General features: G+C 39.0%; 2 protein-coding genes across 3 annotated transcripts in view; both read right to left on the bottom strand.

The window, feature by feature from the left end:
* Positions 1-382: 382 nt before the first annotated feature.
* smyd2a (SET and MYND domain containing 2a) lies at positions 383-7309 on the bottom strand. Its single transcript, XM_086072233.1, has 12 exons — positions 7049-7309; positions 5974-6037; positions 5780-5890; positions 5195-5255; positions 4257-4384; positions 4021-4088; positions 3460-3562; positions 3275-3385; positions 2900-3023; positions 2615-2789; positions 2259-2367; positions 383-2145 (listed from the first exon to the last, which is right to left on the bottom strand). Exons 1-12 carry the CDS (start codon positions 7219-7221, stop codon positions 2062-2064), a joined length of 1311 nt encoding a protein of 436 aa, XP_085928359.1. The 5' UTR covers positions 7222-7309; the 3' UTR covers positions 383-2061.
* Positions 7310-8119: 810 nt separating this feature from the next.
* The window catches only part of galnt2 (UDP-N-acetyl-alpha-D-galactosamine:polypeptide N-acetylgalactosaminyltransferase 2), a 53924-nt gene continuing 37368 nt past the window's right edge, over positions 8120-24675 (bottom strand). The window contains exons 8-16 of one of the 2 annotated variants that reach the window (XM_086071006.1): positions 23133-23220; positions 22805-22892; positions 22619-22722; positions 21957-22083; positions 18418-18510; positions 16435-16518; positions 16102-16255; positions 14056-14175; positions 8120-12475 (exon numbers count right to left, since the gene is read on the bottom strand). In XM_086071006.1, coding sequence (XP_085927132.1) covers positions 12320-12475; positions 14056-14175; positions 16102-16255; positions 16435-16518; positions 18418-18510; positions 21957-22083; positions 22619-22722; positions 22805-22892; positions 23133-23220 — 1014 coding nt within the window. In that variant the 3' untranslated portion in view covers positions 8120-12319. The remainder of the gene's footprint in view (positions 12476-14055; positions 14176-16101; positions 16256-16434; positions 16519-18417; positions 18511-21956; positions 22084-22618; positions 22723-22804; positions 22893-23132; positions 23221-24675) is intronic. The other variant, XM_086071007.1, reaches the window with a different exon arrangement.

Consider the following 24675-nt stretch of genomic DNA (forward strand, 5'->3'; position numbering starts at 1 on the left):
CATTGGCTACCGATCGTGACATAAGGCGCACATGATTGGTTTATGCCGGTTACTGTTACATAGTGCCACCGCGTGGTTAAGCGTTGTACGGGCACACAACAAATAACGTCAGCATGCTCACAAACAATACATTTGTTCTTCAAATGTATATTCTTATTTTTAATGTATTCAATATATCACTATTAAATTTGTATAGATCATTGTATTTTATTTTACTAAAGTGTATCGGTACAGCTATGTTAATATCATATTGACATTCAGGAAACGTAATTCAAATATATTACCCAAAAATTTGACTCCATGTACATAATGTGTTTTAATATAACTATATGGTAACTGCTGAGTTATTGCAAACAAATAAACAGTCAATCCTGATTGTAAATGAGGGCCATAATGATATATTTATTGGAATTCATTGACAGGGTACATAAATAGGTTTTCTATGTGTGCATTCCATATAACCATTCATGCCTGACATAGTAGCAGTTTGTTAAATGAAGCCAAAATACTTTTGTTCATGCAGAATGTACAGTGTATTGATTGGGCCAGGCGTTGTCTTGTTTTATGACATCACTGGAAAAGAGGAGCATTTAAACTAAGTGATACTTAATCACCAACAGCCCTTGAATGTAATTTCTGCATAGCAGCAGGACAGCTTATCGAGTCATACCTGACTTTATACTAGTAATAGTACTACTAATAGTAGTACTACTAGTTTATTTCCAGAAAGTCGATGTCACCTCACCTGTGTGTAGAAGTTGCTACCGACTGTGACACCTCATGACAACAGGTAAGCTGGACCCATAATAGAAAGAGGAAAAGCTGAAAGGCTACAGAAACATGCCGGCCATCGAAAGACTGACAAAAACAAACAAAACTGAAGTTTGCCACTAATGACATCATCTTAATTTAACATTTGAGTACAACATAAATCCTGCATTTTAGTAGAAGTCATATATTCTTTGTATTCTAGTCATCAGGTGCAGAAAATAAAAATATTTTTTTCCCCAAAAATCACTCATTCAAAGTTAAATTGCAAGCTTCCATTCCAAGCAGTTCAACTTAATTGTTAAGATGCATGCAAAAGAAGAAAAGAGCCAACTACAACAAAATGACATCCTGGTTGAATATTCAGCTTCATAAATAATAAATACCGTTTGTTGTGGCTTGACAAACAGCCAAAACAGCTACAGTTTTGCTGGCCTCAGGTTAGCATATATTACAATAACAGTTTTTAATTCTGGTAAATACTCCCTCAAGGGACACTTCATTATGCACAACTCCAAAAAAACAGTGTCAGACTATCTGACTTTACAAAGATGAAGCTCAAATTTGATTGACATGTCCAAATACAACAATACTTACTTGGAAGTGTTTCGTGTCGTGATGTAGTGCAGTTGTACTTAATGTTGTGCTTGATGATTGCCCACTCAGAACAGACAATGCACTAAAGCCCGTGGTATTTTTGGTCAACAAGACTCATACATAAAAAACAACAATAAAACATGCATGTCTTTTACCGTCCAGTAGAACATGACAAACAAGCTAAACACTGAGCAAGGAGCAATTGTTTGCATTTTCTCTTTTGTTGCTACAGAGTCCCCGATGATATATGATCAGCCTTTAGATCCTATTTCAAACTATTTAAAGACGCAAGAAACACTGATGTGTAGTAAATGAAACAGTTTAAAGGAAAGACAAGGACACAAAATAAAATCAGGTTTGAATATAGTTCAGTTGAGACAAAAGACGTCTGTCTTGTCCAAAAGGCATCTTGCAAGGCAGAGTCAAAATCCTCATGTTATAAAATGATTTTGAAAGCAAAAAAAAGAAGAAAAAAAAGCTCACGACAAGACCAAAAATGAAATCTTTGGAAATAATGTTTCTTTTAAGTGTGCCAGTGACGAGACAGCTGATGAAGGTGCTTGCAGTCGTCTTCAGACGAAATTTGAAGAGATGACAGTAAATCCTTACCGAAGGAGATGTCGGTGAAAGAAAGACGCTTGCCATGCAGTCACGGTGTGTGCTTTCCTCTCCTCATTTCTTGATGCCCTTTTCTTTTTATTTCTGCTCCTCAATTTCCCGTTTGACTTCTGCAACATAATGGTGATCTTTCCCATGCGCCACCTCCATGATAGCCAATGCCTACACAAAAGACAGTGACATCACATGTTGCTTTCCCCTCCCCTCCGGAGCATTTATTTCCAACTGTTCTCTACATTTCTTTATACCAGCAGACCAAAGTTTGTTTACAATACCTTCTTGAGAGCTTTGACTCCTTGTTTCTTCTTCTCCAAGCCCAAATACAAGCGACCCAGCTTCAGATACATGGACGCCACATTCAGAGAGTAGGCCGGGTAGTGCACACTGCGGAGAGAGCAATGTCATCAGTTTTTTTTATTATTATTTTTTTTTTAAATCACTGGCCACTTCATTAGGTACACTTGCACACTCTAACCAACAGACGCCTCTCTGCCAGTGCAGTTCTCAGGCAGCATTTTTGATACAGCTCCTGCATTGGATCTCATTAGAATACAACCCATTGTTGTGGCTCGTACACAGATGCAAAGGAACAAAAAGTAGGAAGAGTAATAATTCCTTAAAGTGTTTATACCTGTATGGCAGTATGATCTTCTCCCCGTAGTTCATGGCTCCGTCCCAGTCCTGCATGTAGAGGCAGACGCCCATGGCCTGATACATCATGTGCAGCATGTAGACGTTAGTGTCTGCAAATGTGGCGGCCATCTTCTCCTGGCTGAGTTCGCACATCTCCAGCAGCTCGCTCGGGCGTGCCAGCGAAACAGTCAAGGAGTCACAACAAGTGAAGTTCACTGACTTATTTAAGAACAAAAAGCAACAAATGTGAGGATGAGTGAGGAAAAAAAGAAGAAGAGGATATTCTTGTAATGTTTTGCTCTCCTGAACTCCTCAATGACATTTTTGGCGTATTTGACCATTGCTCGGATTTCCTCTGGCTCAGGTGCTCCGGAGCTCAGCTTCCGGATTTCCATCTTCTCTTTGTCCTATTGAGGAAAGAGAGAGGAACATCGTTTTGTATCATGGGATCTTCCTCCTAATTATTAGTGCTTTGAGCAATTACAAATACATTTTTTAGTCATCACATTATTTGGAATTGTGTATTAGCACCATCATTTATTTTATTCCAACACACTCGTCTTTAAGCATAACAACTCAGTCATACAGCGTGTTAAATGTGAATGAGGGCCCATCCCAAAGTTTACACTGGATAAAGTCTACTCTTTTCCACTCGTACCTTTGACTTGGCCGTGCACTCTGTACACTGGCATGTGAAGAAGTAGGACTCTAACAACCTTTCCTTGCGGTCCTCTGTCGGGTAGAGCAAGTCGATGTAACTGTTGAAGATCTAAGCAAAGACAACAAACAATAAGTGGATTTGGAATCGATGCGATGGGAGTACACGAGCGAGTGGATGCTTACCTCCTCTCCCGGGCTGATCCCTTTCACAGCTCTCACTTCGGCCACTGTGCCTTTGTAGGTGACAATGACATTTGGACTGCAGCTGTGGTTCATCAGTGCGACACTGGAGGGAATCACATCAGTAGATTGAGTGGACAATGGCCAGGGAAGGAACATCTACCTCATGTCATATTTGCCCCTCTTGTTAAATCATGAAATTCATGTATTTTTATTCAATCACATTTTTCCAGTTCATTTTCACCAACCACATCCAAGCCCCATTTACTTAGTCCAGACACGTTCAGTCAAGAAATCACCTGAATAGAAACGGTCTTAACAAGATGAAGTCGGGCAAAACATCTCAAAACGCTACAACAGAACGCCACGAGGCAAAGAAATTCAAGAACAGATGAGAAATAAAGTCGTTGACAGCACAAAGTCAAGACTCCAGCAATTCAGAAAGCATGAAACGGTGGTGAACATTCCCAGGAATGACGAGCTGGACAATGGCTACTATCTAGAGAACTGCTGTTCATGACTGAACGAGGAAAAGATTGGACAAACCACTGCTGACCTACTTACTCTGGAAAAACAGCCGATCCCAAATGTGAGAGCTCCTCATCCTCTATTGTGAAACCGTTGCAATTAACCTGCACACAAAAAGTAACAGCAACAGAAAGACGACAGCAGCCGTGAATACAACTGACAAGTCTCTCATAACATTACTTGAGGCAAGCCAGATTAAAAAAGAAAAAAAAGCACCATCAAGTCTGTGTTTGGTAAATGCAACATTGTATACAATAAGTGAGGTAACAGACCTGTGCAAAGAGCTCAGTGAGAGCCTGATCATCCGGGATGTTGCTGATGTGCTTGCCGTAGAAGTGGTGCAGGGCGGCGATGTCTGTCTGGTTCATTTCGTCCTTCTCACTGTCCATTTTGTCTAAATCTGAAAATGAGATGACAGGGAAAGACAAATGATAGAATTATTATTGATTGGGGTTATTGTCACATCACATGCGACTGTGGCAATAATATGACATAAAACACAAACAAGGCCACACACGATAACGGGAGTTTGTGTTCCAAAAAAACATCCAGCATGATCGCAGCATTGCAATTAAGTGGCGTTGCATTCGAGCACGCTGCTGAGCTGAGGGATGCCATGTGACATTGTCAGTCACACAAATGCACACAAATGGCAGCAGCTGGTGCCCAACAGACACGGCAGCAAATGGAGCAACTTAAAAACAAGCGAACAAGTCTGTGCTAGAAAACACAACAACAACAAAAGAAATCATTCCTGCAAGCGCATGTTGAACTATATCATCCCTGATTAACACGCTCGAGGGCACAGTGCGAATAACGTTTTGCAGAGAACATGAAATTACAGCATTAGGATGTCTTGGGATTTGAGTCCCAGTGTGGTGAATATTTGGAGCGAACGAAAGCGAGAGAAAGAGAAACCGGAGGCTACAGTGGAGTCCGCTAATACAATTTACTGTGTAACTAAAACTGCTTTGTAGATGTAACTAAGAACACAGTCAGTCATTTTGTATTGCGGCTGACGCTAAGTAGGTTATGAAGAACTACTGCATACTTAATATGCTAAGCACAAATGTGCAAGGGCAAGAGGAACAAGTATCTCTTGTGTTGGTTCGTTTAGGAGCAGGATTACATAAAAATGGCCAAAATGGGTTTTTTTTTGAAACGTTGCCAAGTGGTGGTTCATATGTCAGACAAGCACATCCATACTCACGTGCTTCAAACTCTTTGAGTAACAGCAGTCTTTCTGACAGCGTGCGCTCTGTTGTGACTCTCTGCAAACATGACATGAATCCAAAAGTGAAAAAGAATATAATGAACCAGCTGTTGTAAAACAAAACAAAAAAAAAACACCAAAAAAACTTTGCGGTGAGCTCATTTTTCAAAACATTTCCAATGACATGCAGCTGCTTGCAACAGCAGCTGGAGAGCAGCAGTAGGGATTTGCAGGCATTGAACTTGATTTGAATGAGGAGAAGCTTTAAAAGGTCCAACATAATTCATTCTGGAATCTGTATTCCTACCAGATTCTCTTTTTAATGATTATTTATTTGTCTCTTATTTCTTCTTTGTCTCAAATATAATGTACCACTTCTCTACATCACAATGAGTTCAACTTTCAGTTATATGTTCATCACCGGTACACTGATGGCAGTGGAGAAGCAAAAAAAAAAAGAAAAAAGAAAATAAATCCCAACCTTTATTTTGTAAATAGGCGCATTTAAAATTGGTTGGGCTCCATACGTATATATGTATTTATCTGCCTATCTTGGTGATGAGCAGCTAATTTTCACGCTACCTGCTTCATGATGATTCTGGCCACCAATCTGACCGTCTCTGAGGGACACCAGTTCTCCCCGTAGGCACACACGGCAACACACTCCAGCTTGTGCATGGGCCAATCCCCTCGCTGCGTGCATACAGAAACACAGTAAGTAACCCTGCGATTGTGACATATAAATGTGTGTATGTACAGCAAGTAATGGGAATTACCTGGCAGTCAATGTTGCAATAGTGGGCCTGTTTACATTTGCCACATTTAAAAAGGTCTTCTTTTCTGGAATAAATACAACACATTATTGATGTGTTGACGTTCGTGTGTTTGTACTGACAGAACTAAGCTGACATGTATTTTATTGAATAATGGACACACAGTCACACACACTTAAAATCTCTCTTCTGCATCTCTGCTCTGTTGGGATTAAAAAAATACATATACTTTTTAAATCCTCGATTGAATGGACTGAAGCGAATGTACAACACATGCACCCTTAGCCTTCTCTTCTCCTGCCCTGCTGGGACACATGGGCAACTATATTTAGCACTATAACCTTTCACTGCTCCACAAACCTTCATGTAGCACGTGTGAGAGGCAGAATTGAATTAAAAGACAATGCTGTAGAAATTAATTGAATGATGGCCCGGTTTCTCTTACACTTCATTTTTCCAACCCCCCTAGTAAGGAACCTTTTTAATAAACAAACACGCTCATTTTGTGATTTGGGCAAAAAATCTGAATTTCGTAACTTAATAGCAAATTCTTGCTCAAATTAACTAAAATTTTACCAAGATGTGCAAAAATGAATCAAGTTGAACTATGCGGAAATGTTTGTTAATAAAGTATAAGTACAGTATAAAAATGTGTGTGGAGCGCCACGCGATGCCTGTCCAAGTTGGAAGAAATTATATCAGCAAGATACAACAAGTGTACATTGAAAGGTTGATTTCGGTCTAATGAATGAGAGGTTGCTTAGGTCGGATATGGCGTTTAACACGCGTACGCGAGTGAGTGAACGTCTCAAAATGACAGTTACATGTGATCCGTTGTGGTTGTTATCTTTCATCTTTGTAGTATCTGCAGTGTTAAATTTTGAGCGAATACAGTGCAGTGCATGACCTATTTAATGAAGCTAGGTGGGCGTCCAGAGGTTGAAACCACAACCTAGCCTAAAGCGTTGACATGCGACACACGGGTAACTTTTAAAGAAAGCATTAATTTAAAATAAATAATAAACATTCATTTAAAATAAATAATAAACATTAGGGAGTGTAGGAAGAGGAGTGTTACCTGGTGAAACAGTGCTCGCAGTGGGCTCCTCGCTCGCTCTCGGTCAGCACGTACGAGTAAGCTGGACATGCGAACACCAACTCTCCCAACGCGAAGTCCCTCAACGCCCGGAGACCTCGGCCCCTGTCCGGGCTAACAAACCGCTCCGTCCCTTCTATGCCTTCGTTCTTCATGGTTCCCTGTACGGTACGATTTTGTGTGGTCTTTGCTACTCACTTGACTGAGATCAGCTTCAGGCTTGTGACGATGCTTCTTCTTCTGTGGCGCAATACTTATCCCGCTGGTACGTTTACCCCACCTGGTGGACAGATGACAATACAACAGTACACACCACTCATTTCTGCAGATGGTAAACACACTGAAAAGTAGTTAGTGTTCACCTTCAAATTTCCAGCACGGCCTTAAGGTATGGAGTTAACCAGAAGTGGAATCCTCTTACACTTCTCCATGACAACATCAGAGTTGGCGGGTATTCAATCAAGACCGTACACTCCTCTTTCTAGGATGCCCCAGAGATGTTCAATAGGGTTTAGGTGTGGAGACATGCATGGCCAGTCCATCACTTTTACCCTCAGCCTTTTCGCATGGTCGTGGTCATCTTGGAGGTGTGTTTGGGCCTTTTGGGGTCATTTCAAGAACTTTTTGAAACTAGGATTTCAAGCGTGGGAGACATTTTCACATATATTACCAAGGGGGCATAAAAAAAAGTGTGGATTAAGTTTAGAACAAGTTTATGCAAATTTTTCAAGTGTCTGTCTGTATTGTTATTGATCAAATTGTAAGAAAATGACTATAGAGAAACAGCAAAAGGGCTGAATCCTGATTCCTACATTGGAATACTGTGCTTAAGGTTCAATTTGGTTTACAAGTGAATCCACACAATAAATGACACAGCATCCAATAAGTAGGTTTTTGAAAGTTTGAAAAGTAATACAATTTAAATAATTCGAGACTCATGCGGAATGAAAACTTTATGGAAAGGAAATGTACATTATTAATGATGTTATGAAAATTAAAAAGCACAAGGAGCTTCGGTGAGATAAGGGACACACACCAAAATACTGGAGTCTGTTTAATTTTTCTATATAAATGCATTTATTTAAGTTAATCATTTCTCCTCATTCAAAGTTTGCAGTGTCTATAAAAGAGGGAACAGTTAGAAGCGCTGCACAGTGTGACAAAAACAAAACCTGCTAGCAACCTGGGGCTAAGTACACTGTTCATATATGTACATCGTGTACATTAGGATGTCTGTATATACAAAAATATACACTTTTACACATGGGATGACAATGCATCAAACATAATATTCATGTCCTTTCACTTTTTTGTTATTATCGGTTGTCGAGACTTCAAGCATGTGAGACGTGTCCTGACCCAAGTCATATTCTAATACCTAAAGGTTGGTAAATTAAAATGGATGCTAATGTAATAGTGATTAAAAAAAAATTGTGGACATAAAAATGAACTAATAGAATCTGAAACTTGATTTTTACACTTTCGCTTGCATTCAGTCACGCATCACTTGAAAACTTTTGATGCATGCTTTGGATGTTTTTGTCACGAATGTTTAGACATTAAATCAGGAAGCTGAGAGGTTTATACCCTGTGGAAAACTGTTCTCATTCAGTCTCATACAGAAAAAAAAAACAAAACAACACGAAGAAACTTTGGCACAACGTGCTTAAGATGTAAACATTCAATCATCAAATCATTGGGATTGTGTTCTCTTTTTATAGGAATGGCATTGAGTTCAAACGTTCTGGTTGAAAATAACACTAGTGTTGCCATGGTAACTCAGATATGTGCAGTTTGGTTCCAAGTGGCTGAGCAGAGACAACAGTCCATAAAAGCATCAGCTATTAATAATGAAGCCTGAAACTCTTTGGTGGCGCATCATTGATTTTAGTACACAGGTAGGGAACCGCTTTTTTATCAGGGCCCATTTGAGTTTTGAAAAAGTCCACCGAAGGCCACCTTATTTTTATGACATTTGAGGCAATCAAATATATGATTTTAGAACGCCATGGCGGACCGGCTCAAATCCTCTCGTGGGAAAGCCATTACGGGATGCAAGTTCCCACCCTGTTTGGACAATATATTATCCGCAAAACGGCATTTTCAACCCCTCCAGTTGCTACTGTACTGCAGTAGAGGCCACTGTATACAAAAAAAAACCTAAACATTTTCTATTCTTCAGTACAATGCATGAAACATTACAAATGTGAAGAAATATGCACAATACTGAACACACGGTAGCATGGCAACGACACTTTCTTCATTTTAATGTAGAATTTCAACTCTTGTGTATGTGTGGGGTGGGGCTGGGGGGTTGCATGACAACACAATAATAAACAAAGTGACTGCTTTGAAGAGTTGCTAATACTTGATAACACTTTGTTTGTTTGGTAGTCTAAAATCTTGACTCTATATCGTAAGCATACAAATATTAAGACAAAATAAAACATTTTTGCAGTTGTCCAAACAAAATGAGCCTCTCAAAACGTCACCTGAGGTTTAAACCCCCGAATTAACTAACATTTGGGTCTTCTGAGTACAGTACAGTCACCATTGCAACAGGGCTCTTCCTCACAACCAAGCTCTGTGTCTGCCCTGGCACCCATGGGTGCTGGCAGCCCAGCGCAGAAGCCTATCAAGTGTCAGGATAGACTCTGCAAGCAGCTGCAGTGTCAGCATAGTCGCCTCAACTGAAGTTTAAGACACAACAAAATTGGCCGAAGACGGAAACTTAGTTATATTAAAAAAAAAAAAAAAAAAGTTAGAAGAGGAGAGAAAGCTGGAGAAATAATAATAAAGCTAGTTATTTTTTTTCTCAAGAGGGCAGAATTTTTGGGTTTTTGATTTGAATTCTTTATCCGGTTAATTGTATAAAAGTGTATTATAGCAGGTAACAATTGTTTATGATACACGTGCATTGCTGTCCGAGGACCACCTCGTAAACCCACATGCATCATTAAGTGTGGAGCTATCTAACCAGGCAAAACGTTTTTGTTTTGTTTTTAATTTTCAATGAGTATCTCCATCCATCACTAGAAAAGTTCTTCACAACAGACAACACCTCCACAATTCTATTTGTATCGGAGTCACACAATATCGCTTTCTTTTTAATTAAGCAAGCTTCATGATTTCACAGTTTGACAAAGCAATATTTTTTGGGGAACTGAATCTGATGTGTGCAGCTCGAAATAAGGAAGACATATTAATAATTAGGGAGTTTGCAATTGATATATATATGTTTTAAATCAGTTATCTCTAGGCCCATCATGTGCCTCTAATTTGATATACAACCACTTTGCCCGAGGAAAAACATTTGTTCTCCACATAACTTGCAATTGCAGAAAAGGTGAGCACAAAACATGACTGTACCTAATAAATTGTCTTTCCTTGTTCTTATAGTTGGAAACGCAGCTTACGGTCGCCATCTTATATTTTCCTTCCACTGCAAAGAAACCAATGTGAATTGATGGTGGCTGGATATTAAATGTGCTGTCGGAAGCACTCAAATTTAAAAACATGCCCTATCTGTCAATACAAAAAAAATTGTCAAACTACTGTCTAAAAGTGTTGTCCCCCCCCCCCCTTACAACTGAAAATGTTAATACTTTGATGACATTGTGTGCTTTGTGGAAACTTGTTACACAAGAATGGCCAGGTTCGGATGCAGACGTTCCTTACAAGTCTATGTAAACATTGCCAAAGATGAAATACAATACATTATGGTTGCGTTTGGTGCTTAATTTAAGTTCTTAAATGGTTTGTGATGTCATCGGACAGCAAGAATATGTACCGTAAATCATTGTTCAACAAAATAGCAAGCTCCATCAAAAGTCAGGCCAAAATTAAATGCTAATTCATATTAATAATAGTAGTATCTGTCATAACGTCACCAAAAAATGATAGTTTTTCCCATGTTAAGAATAAAAGTACTACTAAAAAAAACCCCACACACAATTGAAATAAAATCCAAATAAGAATTTAACCAGTGTTCGTTTTACTTAACATGGCGCTGTGGATGTGGTTCGAGTTCTCCCGGTGGGATACAATAAATCAATTGGACAAACACTTCTTACCAAGTGCGCGGTGCTTCGGGTCACAGCTACCATTGAGAAACTAATAGGTGGAGATAATAGAAGTTCCACTATTTATTCCTGTTACCTCTCGAGAGAAACCGCCCCAACAAGTAAATAACACAAATTCAGTCTGATGTGCTGCGCAAACTAAAAACACAATGCAAACAGAAATCGTATAAAACGGAGGCGCTCCCGAGGGAGTAGCCGAAGAGCAGCAAGAGTAAAGAAAATACTTGAATCCTCTAGAGTTCATTGTCCTTGCAGTTTTTTTCTTCTTCAATTTGCTTAAGAGAGAAAAAAGAAGTAAACAAAAATAGGCTGCTAAGAGCTTTGTGGTGTGTTGTTGCTTTAAAGACAAAAAGAAGGATGCTAAAGTGCAGCAGCCAGTGCTACAGCCTGAGGAGAGAGCACAACTCCTCAACGTGGTACTCCATGTTCTCCGAGAATTCAGAGCTTCGCTGCCTGTTGTGGGGAATCTCCTCTTCAACTTTTGTGGGGGGGAGAGATTAGTAGACTTTTAAAAAAAAATTTTTTATCCAACTCATCTCTGCTGATCCTGTAAACCGATGAGATTCAACATAAGGAAAAAAAAACAAAAACAAAAGCGTTGTTTTCCTCCAATTCAACAGTTCTGGCTCGGTTTGAAAAACCTTGTTTTTGTTTTCTAAAAAACAAAAAACGCTCCTGCAAACTTCCACAAATTAACTGTAATTAAAATATTCAAAATAAAATAAAATAAAAACACTCAAGTTCATTTTCACCAGCATTCAAGAAAACAAACGACTCAAAGAATTCACGTTATTTTGCCTCCCGAACCATCAATGAGAAAAACACTGAGGTATGTAGTAGTTGGATAGAAAGCCTTCATCGCTTTTATCCCCCTCATCATCATCATCATCATCATCATCATCATCATCATCATCATCATCATCGTCGCCAGCACTGGTCCTCTCACTAAATATGGTCAGTTTCCTGTTTAAGGTCTACAAAGGCCCTCCGCCAGTCTGTATGTTGGAGGGTTAGAGTGGTGGTATAGAAATGACCTCAGACCCCTGGGCAGGAAGGAGCAAGATGGATTCATTCATCCATCCTATTTGTCTTTCTCCTGCAGTCGACATCTTCTACTTCTTCTTCTTAAAGTCAGTTGGTATGTAACGATGTCTAGTGGCGGTGTTGTCCCCTAGGATTGCAAATTGAGGGTGAACTTCCACTGCTGGCTCAGGTTGGGGCTGCACACCTCCACAGTGAGCCCACCCATGCGGGCACTGCGGCTGTCAAGACACAGGTTACTGCCCACGTGACGAAGCTTCGAGTTGGACTCAATCTGCTCCCATTTCTGCTCATGCGGCAAGGCAGAGACAGCACACAATGAGTGGTTTGCAATGTGGACATTTCAAGACATGTCACGGCTGAGCGGGGAGCAGTTTGATCAATAACTGTGGACCAGCGACTGCAAAGTGGAACATGGAGGAAACCTTGGCTGCTCAAAAATGATTCTTACCTTGTTTCTATTCCAGGGTGTACATTTTATCCTCATTTGGAACACTCCATTTAGTCAAATTTGTCAGAGACATAAATCAACATTTTTAAATTTTCAGGTTGAACCTAAAATGAACTCTACCCAATAGAGGTGAACTTAATTAGGCATTTTCTGAACTTGTGAATGTTCAGCGTTTCGGGACTTTTTGCATAACTTGCTGTTCTCAAAATTCACAACGGGTGTTTAATCCTTGAACCGACCAATACACTTCCAATTATATCCACTCCTAAGGCTTTCTGTGACCTTTCCAGTCTCCCGATTTCCTGACGATTGTTAGGTGTCATATCGTCACCCTCTTAAAATAATTGCTTAAGTCTTTTTTTGGGCCTAAATCCTCCCCTCATTATGCAAATTTTAAATTTTTTGTGTTTCCTGAAAGATCTGAAAAAATGACTAGGTGATTATTTTAACCCCTTCGGACCCATAGATGGTTGCAGTGGACATGACACATTTGTGCTTCTAAACCAATAAAAACGCATAATTTCTGGTTCATGATTGGATCCTAGCTAACCAATCACACTCGCAAGTTGATTTGCATGATGTTCATGTTAAAAATGTTACATATAAACTGTAAGGTTACAACGCGTTACAGTCATATTATCCTGACGTCCACTATAACAAATATAAACATGAGACAACCCCAATTTTTCCCCCCATATTGTTTTTATGTGGGAAGAGTCAAAGTAAAAATAGTAAAAATAATAATAATAAAAAAAGCCTAGCAGAAAAAATGCGGGTCTGAAGGGGTTAAGAAGGCGTCGATATATATTTCATGACGTCACAATATGGACAGCATGTTGAAGAGGTCTGTCTTTAACTACTAATTCTAACCAGAACATTTATGGTTTCTTCATATGGTGATATTTAAAGTCACTCAAGGGCGCCCCAGGAGGTGACCTCAGAATAACATGTTTATTTATTTGATTATTTTGGCTGTACAGTAATAGAATAAAGTGTAATTGCACATCCATGACAGCAGGTGGCAGTCCCGCTCTCATTATCAGAGAGTGCAGAAGGAATATTAGCTCAGCTCACAACAATTTTTTAGACAAATTATACTATTTGTAGTCGCGACAGAGAGTTAGTTACTCCTATGATACCAGGAAGGAGGGATTATTGCTATTGCAGTATTTTGACACCTTTTGGCACAATTTTCAGTGTATAAATCAACATTTGGCCACAGTATTAATTAATTAAATGTGGGCTTACCTGTAAATCTATAATAATAATTAAAAAAATTGGTCTGAAAGCACAAGCACCTCTTCTAGTTCAATATAATTCTAAAGCATGAATTAAAGAAGGATTCATTTGCCCAACGGTGCTGGTTTGTGCTCCTTTCATTTGTTATGTGTAGTAATACTTTAGTGTCAGCTTACCTGTCTGCTGTCATTGTCTCGACAGCCCTGCAGTTTGATGAGAGAGCCGGCCGTTCTCTCTACCACTGTCAGACACAAGTCCATATGTTTGACTGACTTATCCTTGGTCAGGGCCCATTCCTTGAGCAAAAAAACAGTATAATCACAACATACAGCTTTAATTGTGGTCAAATAATCTTCAGTAAAGAACAGCATAAAATAATTTCAAAGATACTTAATACTGAGTTCTCATCCTATTGAAGGTAGGCACTGCCTAATAAAAAAATTCAAGACATTCAAAATTGTAATGGCGCTAAAGTTGAGATAGTATTGCATTATATTATTATCCTCTCTACGCCCACGGGCAACCTTCACAATATAATGAGATCCAAAAGTTGCAAAAAAAAATCCACCTCAAGATAATGTCATAGGGGTACAATATTAATTTAACAATATGCATAAAAAGTAGGGCAAAAGAAGAGTCTTAATCGTCATCAAAGCGCCTCATGAAGCCACAGGCTACTAAATTAAAGTGTAAAATGAAATAAGCTATGAATAAAAATGCAATAAATAGGTTACAAGTGTGCATATTTAAAGTTGTTAAAATTTAAATGGAGTATGAATGGGTGAAATGGACGTGTGGGAGCTGTTTAATTGGAGTGGTTGAGTCATATTACAGTAGTTGTAGTTTGCAGTAGTGTAGAATTGCACTCCATCATACTGAGGGCGGTTTTTCGTGGCAAAATATTAGAAGCCATGCAGTTGTATAGGACCACTGCAAATTACAACTAAAATAATAAAAACATTGTTAAACAGAATTCATTTATTCATACATTTCTGACAGTGTTAATTAAAATTGGGGATTATTATCAATATAGCTGATTTTGTACACAGTACATACAGTAGTGCTTTCAATACAAGTTTAATTTGTTCACCATGCTCCTAAATCTAAAGATTTGCACCTCAAATCATCTTTCCCTACTGAAATGAATGGAAATGCTATTAATCCGTTCCGGGCTAAAACATTTTAGCAATTTTTTTATTTTATTTTTATTTGAAAAACAGCACTACATTTATGTAGTTTATAAAATATTTGTGTGATTGCATCAGATTTCATTAGCTTGTGCAGATGTACGTAATGTGGTCAGTTGGCATAAATAAAAAATATCCAGAATGATCACTTTGCCTTTTTCTTTGCCTAACAACAGTGTTGTAAAACAATGATGTGTCATGTCATGCGGCAAAGACAAATACGTTTCAATTTCCTCCTGTGAGAAATGTGGGTGGACACCATTGGGTCTATTTTAAGAACAAAGACAAGCACACGTTAAAGGGGGAGTCAAACTTTTAAAAATGTCTTGACAGTATTATGTTATATGTGACCTCACTACTCTAAACATGACATTCTGATTAATATTACATTTGTGGAATATGAGCTATGAAGCAAAATCCAGCCGTTTTTATCCATCTCTGGGGGCGGCCATTTTGCCACTTGCTGTCAACTGAAGAAGACATCACAGTTGCTCGGGGCTCAGGCAATGACCAATCACAGCTCACCTGTTTTCTGAAGCTGAGCTGTGATCGATTGTTACATGAGAACAACTGTGATGTCATTATCACTCGACAGCAAATGGCAAAATGGCTGCTTTCTGATATTGATAAAAACGGCTGGATTTTGCTGCTTAACTCGTATACTGCTAACGCAATATTAACTATAATACTGTATTTAGACTAGTGGAGCTGCATAGAACATATGGGGATTGACTTCCCCTTGAACACACCGCTGCATTCCTGCAAACTTTAACACTCGTATTCCCACACACACGCCACATATATTTTGCATGTGAACGTCACCTTGAGACTGCAGGGGCTATTAGACTGTGCAATGAGCACGCTCAATTTGATGCAGGCTAAAAAACTAAGAACAGTAAATGATGTTGACATTTATTGCAGAAAAGAGATGATTAAGTGTGACTTTATTCAGACTGACTTAAAACATACCCGCCATCCTCTAAGCGCCAGTTTGACCCCAAGGTGACTCTAAAGTGTAAGTTTAGACATGCTGACCTGCGTGTGTTGCCGTGGTAACGCTACCTGGTTTCCGCCAGCGTTGTGGCACTCGTAAACGCCCACCACGCCGTCAGCAAAATGTCCGAGCGTGTCGAGGCAGTTTCCTCCCTGCTGCAAGGCCCCGAAGGCGATGTCCTGGTGGTCTGGGACACTAATCACACACGCGCACAAACATTTGGAATATTTATGCAAAAATCCACGATAATGAGGAAACGCAAAAGGGTGGAACTGCGATATAGTGTGTGAACAGTTATCAAATGCAAACCGTTTTGTGCTGCCATAGCACAGAGTCATTCATGCATACCAAATGAAATACAGTCATCATCTTACCGCAGCTCAGGGTAGACATTCTCCAGGTACCATTTAAAGGGCTTGCAGGCTAAACGCTTCTTCATATCCAAACGACTCTGGATGCTGAGGGAGACAACCAGGGACAGAGAGGATGAGAGGCTTGTCACTCATGGTGAAAACTGATTCAATTATATAAGTGAGGAGAAGGACTATAGAGGCCCACGGCGTAACTGCAGCAGAGGAAACAAGCATAAAAGGGGGAGATATGACAATAATGTTCCGAAAACGTCACAAAATATTTCATCCATCTGGAGTTTCTCTGGAGGGCTTTTGTTGCGTAAATAAGCACAAAACACAGCCAATAAATGCAAGTAAATGAATTGCCAAGACGGGAAACTAAAGTTTTAACATATGTGTTATAAAAGCACTAAAAAGGGGAAGTCACCCCCTTTTTTTTACAATAATACATTGTGTGTGCCTCCCCACTAGTCTAAACAGCATTCTGAATAATATTGTGTTTGTGGAATATGAATTAAGCAGCAAAATCCACTCCTTTTTTATCCATCTCAATGGGCGGCCATTTTGCCTCTATTTGTCGACAATGACATCACAGTTGCTTAGGGTTCTGGTAACGACCAATCATGGCTCAGCTCGGGAACATCACATGACCAAATTCAGAAAACAGGCGAGCCGCGATGGGTCATTAGCTGAGTCCTGTGCAAACATTTTCAGTGGACAGCAAGTAGCAAAATGGCCGCCCTCTAAGATGGATGAAATTGGGTATATTTTGATGCTTAATTCAAATAACACAAACGCAATATTAACTAATTTGCTCCCAAAATCGTATAAATATGTTCTATTTTAAATGTCACAAAGACATATTTATACTTTTTTTTATTTTTATGTTAGAGCATAGAGCAGCCTCTACACTGCAGCGAATGGGTGAAGCAATCGTAGTATTTACAAAACGGCCAGCAGGTGGCAGCAGAGTATAAGAAATCAACCAGGGCCATGATGCAAACAAGCTGATTTCCCGACAGATTTGTGAATAATTATTAAACTTAGCTATATTCTAATACCAATTGCTGCAAGACGAAAACAGATTGAAAAATACTTTTTTTTTCCTGATGAAAGAAGAGACTCTAATCTTTCTTTTGGTAGGTTCCAAGCAATAGAACACAATATTCTGTGGGCCTTGCAAAATCAGTCAAAATCCAGTAAAACAGCCTGGAGCGAAGGGGGTTGCTTCAGTGATAATGGCTGGGAGTGAATGAGTTATTTAGAATGCCGTGTTTAGACTAGTGGGGTTGCGAAAATGTGAATGGTTACAATCTAGGGCCTTAATCATATTAAATTCAGACAAATAATTTATTTTTGATCAAGTCAATTAAATGTAATATAATTAAATCCCAACTAGACATGTGTTTAAAACCAATATTTGGCATCACAATTTAGGACTGTCCACATAAATTGTATGTATGTATGTATAGATATAAATACAGTATCTATCTATCTATCTATCTATCTATATATATATACAAACACTAATGAATGCATTCTTCAAGCAAAGACTGAAGGGGGCGCCATTACTTTTGAAGTTTTTGTCTCCCTATGGCAGCAGTGTAACACCCTTGTGTTAGCGACATGTGATGGCTATGTGCAATCACACACTACTGGAGTGACATTTCACCAGTACAGCGAGTTCCTGCATCACCAAGCAAGATGACAAAAATGGCAATGTTGTGAATTTACACTATACTTGCACCTAAAAAAAACAACAACCAAAAAACACATATCCATCAATTCTTTTCATTAGGCTTTGATTTTTATTTATTTTTTAGCACACTTCCCAAGAGCACTTCAACTCATGAGGCAGTCTTGTGATCTGTTCAAATGAGCCATTTGGCCGCTACACAATTGTGGAAAGGTACCGGCGCTAATCAGCCATCCGTTTTAAAAAGGTAATGTGATGTGGTGTGTTAAATGTCAAGAGTGTGGTGTGTTTTGAAGATGAGCCCTTACTTTCCATATGGCACATTTCTTGCTGAGGGAACGGCAGCATAATAGAAGTTCTTGAACTCATCCATCCACACCTCAGCGGCTCTCCTGGTGTTCCTGAGATGGCGACAAAGAACGGAAGAGAGAGAAGATGAAAGTGTGCTGCATATCTCAACAGCCATCAAAGGGCAGCATTCCCCTGTTTGGACAGTCAAGTGGGGTCGTTTGTTTGCTTCTCTAGTTACAGCTCTCAGTGTGCGTTGCCAGGCACAGCAAAGTGTTGACACGGAGCCCAGAGCTATTTTGCTATATTTACATTCTTTTCTAATGATGTCACATACAGCTGTTAGACGCAGAGTCAGCTGGATTCACATTAATGGCAGCTGAGCTATATTGTGGACGATACGTACGGTAGCTTTAGCTTTATATAGCCTATAGTCCAAATGTGTATACCAGTAATTGCTTACAGAAAGGAAAATAAATAAACCTGCATAATTGGATATACCCCAGTGTTGCCATTACTTTTTATTAGAGGCTATTTTGCAATGTGTTCATATGTTCAATAAACCAAACCAAAACATAAATAAAAAATAATAATACAAATTGCTGATACAGATTATTAAAGGGCACACAGTACAGTGGCGGAAACTATAACCACAGTAACAAATACATTGTGAACGTTATTAGACAGATTTTGTGATTGGTACATTGTGAGGGTGTTCAGAATTTGGTGTCAGGAAGGATAGTGTACCAATAAAAATCTTTTAACAATGATCCCAAGCTATCATCTGACATCTTTCTAAGATGTCCGTAGTGAATGCAAGTCACTTAGAATTCGCTGCGTTTGGCGGGACGACATCAGACGCAATAGAATATTTATAAAGAAAGAGTTCATTTGAGGATAACTTCACGCATGAATGTTTCTTTCTAAAGATGATGTCTGAACATGTTCTTCCTAACCCACTTGCACTCCTAGCCGAGGAGACGATGCAAACAGCTTCTCTTTCCTATGATCGGCCCCATTTTTTTTAAACATGACGGCACAAACTCACTACGTAAGAGCGACCAGAAGAACAAGCAAAATGTCATCAGCTGGGGCCGTCTCATTGCTCCCTAGGGTGGCTACCAGCAGACACGAAGAGAGTGTCTGGCCTTTTCATCAGTGATAAGCAGCTGCTGTGCATATTACGACAAATGAGATGCACCATACGCGTTGCCATTTTTCATCACCATCTCCAATGGTTGCTTTTTTTTTCTTTTTTTTTTGGCATGTTGTGCTGCTGCAGGATTTATCTAGTGATGTTCACCAGCAGCTGGAAACATCAAGGACGGCACAAAAAAAAAATTGCCGACTTCATGTATGATCATACAAGACAGCAACATAACATACACACTCAATTCAATAAGCCTCAAAGGATTAATTATTTGCTTTTTCTTTGGCTTTGTGAGACTTTTTTTTTTAATGCAAATGTTTCCCGTCATGGATGATGTCTCAGTTAAATTTTCATGAGACCTTGATGTAATTCATAGCAGGCAAACATCACAAGATTAACCTGAGTTTTGCATTTTACACAACAAAATAATCAGCAGCCTCAATAAAGAGTATGAAGGAAAGTAAAGCTGCATCTTCAACTATGTCCAGGCCACCATGGACATAACAGGATAGTTGATGAGCCAACGCGAATGCCCCGGCGAGATCTTTAAATTGTCCGCCGTAGTAAAATAGGGTGCAGTGTATACGACACCGATTTAGGAGCTAGCCAGAAAGAACCACGGAAGCTTTATTTGATGCTGTCACGGTAACAAACACGCTCCAAAGATGCCCAGCGTCCATGTTTCATCCGTAGAGGAGCCTTGACAGAAAGCGACAACTGTGACTGACCCCCATCAGTACGTGAGCGGCCGCAGCACTGCCATCCGTTTTAAAATGCTGGCCCTTAGTGTGCCTTGGAGGCTCAGCAGTCCCTTACCATCATGGAGACGGTGATAGAGCGTGAGAAAACTTAAATACAGAGAAAAAACTACTAAAGTCCCCTTGCATCCTACATTTTCAGCAACCGTGGCTGCTGGGAAAATTGTGTAAATGAAACGCAATGAGATTTACAATAAAAGCTGTAAGATTTATTTTACCATACTTGTCTTCAACGATACATGTGTATTATTAGTTGGGTTTTCATCCACCCATTTTTATTCGAATTTTCAAGAAATGCGAAAATAAAACTGAATAGAAACGCAAAAAATTCGAAACAAAAATATTTTTGGAATTAATTAAAGAAGCGAATATTAATGCTATTTTAGATAGAAAACAGCAAACCAAAAACGCTACGATTTATCAAGAATTACAAAAGGAAACTCTTATGTGATCGCACAGCGCAGTTGCTTCCTGGTCGTCTTCTTCTTTTAAATTACTGGTGGATCACATCTATGGTGTATACCGCCACCTTCAGCGGCGGAGTCCCCTCTCAATATTCGCAAAAGAAGAACAGATGGAAACGGGCAGTCGCATGCCCGTTTTGCACATTTTCAGTAAATTTGCTTAATAAATTCAAAACAATTGGATGGAAACCTGACTATTGATTGTTTTGTTTTAGGGCTGGGTATCAATTCTAATTCTGTCAATCGATTCAATTTTGATTCACAAGAGTTCAGATCAATTCGATTTAGATTTTTTTGCAATTCGATTCAGTTCAATTCAATCTGATATCGATTAATTATGAAACATCAATTTTTCTTAAATATCAATGACATGATAAAAACTCCACAAACATTAAATTCCAGATACAATTTTGCAGGGGCAGTAACAGCTGAAATTATTTAGTTTAATAATGAAAGTAACAGCTGAAGTATAATAATTTCAGCAAGGGTGAGATGGAAATATCGTTATGATTCTTATTAAATAATAAATTATCTTAAAGTGCAATGTCAAGTTTTTCATAAACGTAAGAAAGTACTTTTAAGTTGACGTGTACAGTAAATTTCAAGAAAACAATAAGATACAAAGAACATTTTCTTATGATTTTATATGAAAAAGAGATATTAAAATATTCGATTCATGAATCGATATCAGGCTCGAAAAGGAAGATCAATTTGGTATTGATTATTCGATTTTTTTAAATCCAGCCTTATTGTTAATATTTTACTAATGCAGTGTTAAATTAAAGTATATTTGTATGACAGGTAAGAATATTGACAGTTTGAACATTTATTTCCTCCGAAAGGAGGCCATGCTAGCGTCAAAGTTCACCGTACAGACTGTAAGTATCAGTTTCTCCAGCAAAGGTGACAGTTTCTGACCCACTGAACGGAGCATTAAATTCTCATTTTGCACAGCTTCAAATATGCAACACAGTGACACTGGCTGCACAATTCATTACACTCATCTAATGAGATGAGAAAATCTTAATAGCTATATAATGGAGGTGTGTGAATATGTTACTGTTCAAAATTAAGAGTGTAATTGAATGTTGGTCTTCAGCAGCTAATTAACGGCTAATAGTCGCTCCCCAACATTACAATGTTGACCGCCTAAAAAGTACTCATGAAGATCATTTGTCATGTGTCACCTTGCAAAAACGGTGCCGCTGCCACCAGGGAAGGTATAGGGGTGTTGCTTCCTGAAAACGTGTCCAACCCGGCTGCACGGGATGATTTCCAGACTTCCGCCGCACTGCCACACACGAAATGAGATCTCTGAAACGCAACACAGGCGGGCCCATAAACAAACACTGGATTATTACATGAGCTATCAGCGCCTCATAAATGTCTTCGGCGTTGCGCCAGTGTCAGGCTCCCTCGCCGGCATCCTATTCATCGGAATACGTGATCAAATAAATGTGTGCATGGGCAATCTCACTTCATTAAAAATCCCATCACAGGAGAATGCGACGGTCTGACAGCTGCGAGCTCGAGACAAATTCCCAACTTAATTTGAACACAATTAAGAGGGAGAATGACTTTATGGCAATATGTTTAGGAATGGACCACAACATAGAACGTGAACTAGGCTGCATTCCAAACAATATAAAGTGTTCCCAGAAGAATGGAAGCTTTAAAAGATGCAAAGGGGGGATGAATCCCAAGAGGATAGTTTCACTTAATGGCCACATGTCCCAATACTATTGCCTACTACAAACCAAACAAAAGGTTTTAACGAGCTTCATTAGTCTATTGATTTGATGCTGCACTTATACTATATATTCCTGACATTTACATTAGCTGCACTCACCCAGATTTTCTCCTCCCCAAACATCCATCATCATGTCATATTTTCCCAAAAGCTCAAAGTAGTCCTTATCCATGACAAATAGACCTCCTGCTATCATCGGAGTCCTGTATGGGTCAAGACGGCAAATGATCTTAGTCAGAATGTTATACAAGAGGTAGGAGAAGTTTTATATTGTGTGTGTCTTACTTTATAGGGGCGATAGGGTTGCTTTGTCTTGCTCGTCTCTGGTCCAGAGTCATGTAATCCCATTTAAACACCAAATTCCAGTCAAAACCTACACATATATAATGCATTCATTAAGTTGCAGTTTGTTTGAGTGCACATTACTTTGTTATTATGTTTTAGTGTGAAAGCCTTAGTCGGCTGAATAAGAATGGAGCGCGTCAAGTGTTCCTAACAACACTTTATTTGGTACCGTATCAGTACAGCCGTAAAGTACACTTGACATCGGACGTATTGAATGCTGCCGCGTTGAGGTCATGCTCACTCGACCTTCTCTAATCGTGCACTGTACCTCCTTTGAGATCAGCCGAGGCTCCCACGTACTGGAAGTTGTCCATGTTGATGACATCAATGATGGGAGAAACCACTCTGGTTTTATCCTGGAAAAAGTGAGAGGAAACATAATTGCGACTTTCTGTCCAGATGGTTGTCAACAGTGGATGTCAACAATCATTAATAGTGCATACTTTTTCTGGTTGCTGGGTAAAAAGGATGAATTCAAGATATATTTTCCTCACTAACACACACATTCCAGCTAAAGGAAATGGTTGCCCAAGTGGGCAGTGAGAACAATACTGTTCCAAGTGAGCTTATTCATTTTGTGTAGCGGGTCAGTTGTGATTAATCGTGTCTTGAATCGATTAAGAAAAATGGAGTGCACTGCTTTGTTGCATAAAACAGAGGCACAACTCTTTCAATTGCAAAGCATTTGTGCCATTAACGAGCATAATGAGCTACACTGATTGCTACAAAGTGTTTCATTTTCTGTTGTTAAAACATTTGATATCTGTACGGGAAAATGCCTTCTAATCTTAAATGAGTGTAAAACAAATCACAACAATTAATCAAACGGTTAAGAAAATTCAGTCAAACTCCAAGACTAAAGAATGGAGACAAACAAAAAATCCCTTTCCAACTTAGAAGACAAAACGAGGTCTATCTAATACAGATAAAAAAAAATCACATCATTGATAAATATGTGAATTTGCTATTTAGTTCAACAAAGAACATCTATTCTTAATGGTCTCCCTTCAAACAGACAATAAATTTGCAATGAAGTTCAGTTCAGTTCAATTATATTTGAGTAATGCTAACTTTTTTGTCTATAAAGCTGATTTGAAAAACATTTTCTACATAAAATAACTTGCACGACACTATAAACCAATTATTACAATAAATGGAATAGCACCCTTTTGATATATTTTGAATTTTGATCTCAAAACATTTCTGAAGCCCGTTTCATCCTGTACAGAATACGAAAGTGCATAATATTATGGAAGACACGCGCATGCTCAACATGCCACTGACTGCCAGCCAGCCAGCTCCGTGGGTGCAAGCAGGACCTCTGACCTCGTTGAATGAAGCAAAGAAAAACAACCTTTCTGCTGATAAAAATAAGCACACTCTGTGATGAAGTAATTGGCAGTGCTGTGATGCTGCATATTTTTAAAAATACTGAGAGGCAGCAAGGAAACAAAAAACACTTCCACCCTGAAATTACTCCAGTGCGTTAGTGACATTTTGAGGGCGTTTAGTGGCAGGAATAGTGTATTTTTCCTAAAAGTGGAGACAGCTGTTTCAAAGTAGGCCAAATGATAGGATTTTGCACTCATTCAACTAACAACAAAAGTGTATCATCACTAGAACACCACTTGCGAATGTCAAAAGTCTTTCAAGAATATAAAAGAAAAGCCGTCATTTTAGTCAATCAAAGGCAAACTAATTTAATACTTCTAAAGTACAATACTTCTACATACAATCAATACAAAATAAGAGAGCTGTATATATGTATAATACACCTTGAGCAGATACAGTACCTCTATGATAGTGTTAAT

This window comes from Leptonotus elevatus, chromosome 3 (assembly GCF_054856555.1).
Source record: "Leptonotus elevatus isolate MCC_2025b chromosome 3, RoL_Lele_1.0, whole genome shotgun sequence".
In the NCBI taxonomy this organism is placed as follows: domain Eukaryota; kingdom Metazoa; phylum Chordata; class Actinopteri; order Syngnathiformes; family Syngnathidae; genus Leptonotus; species Leptonotus elevatus.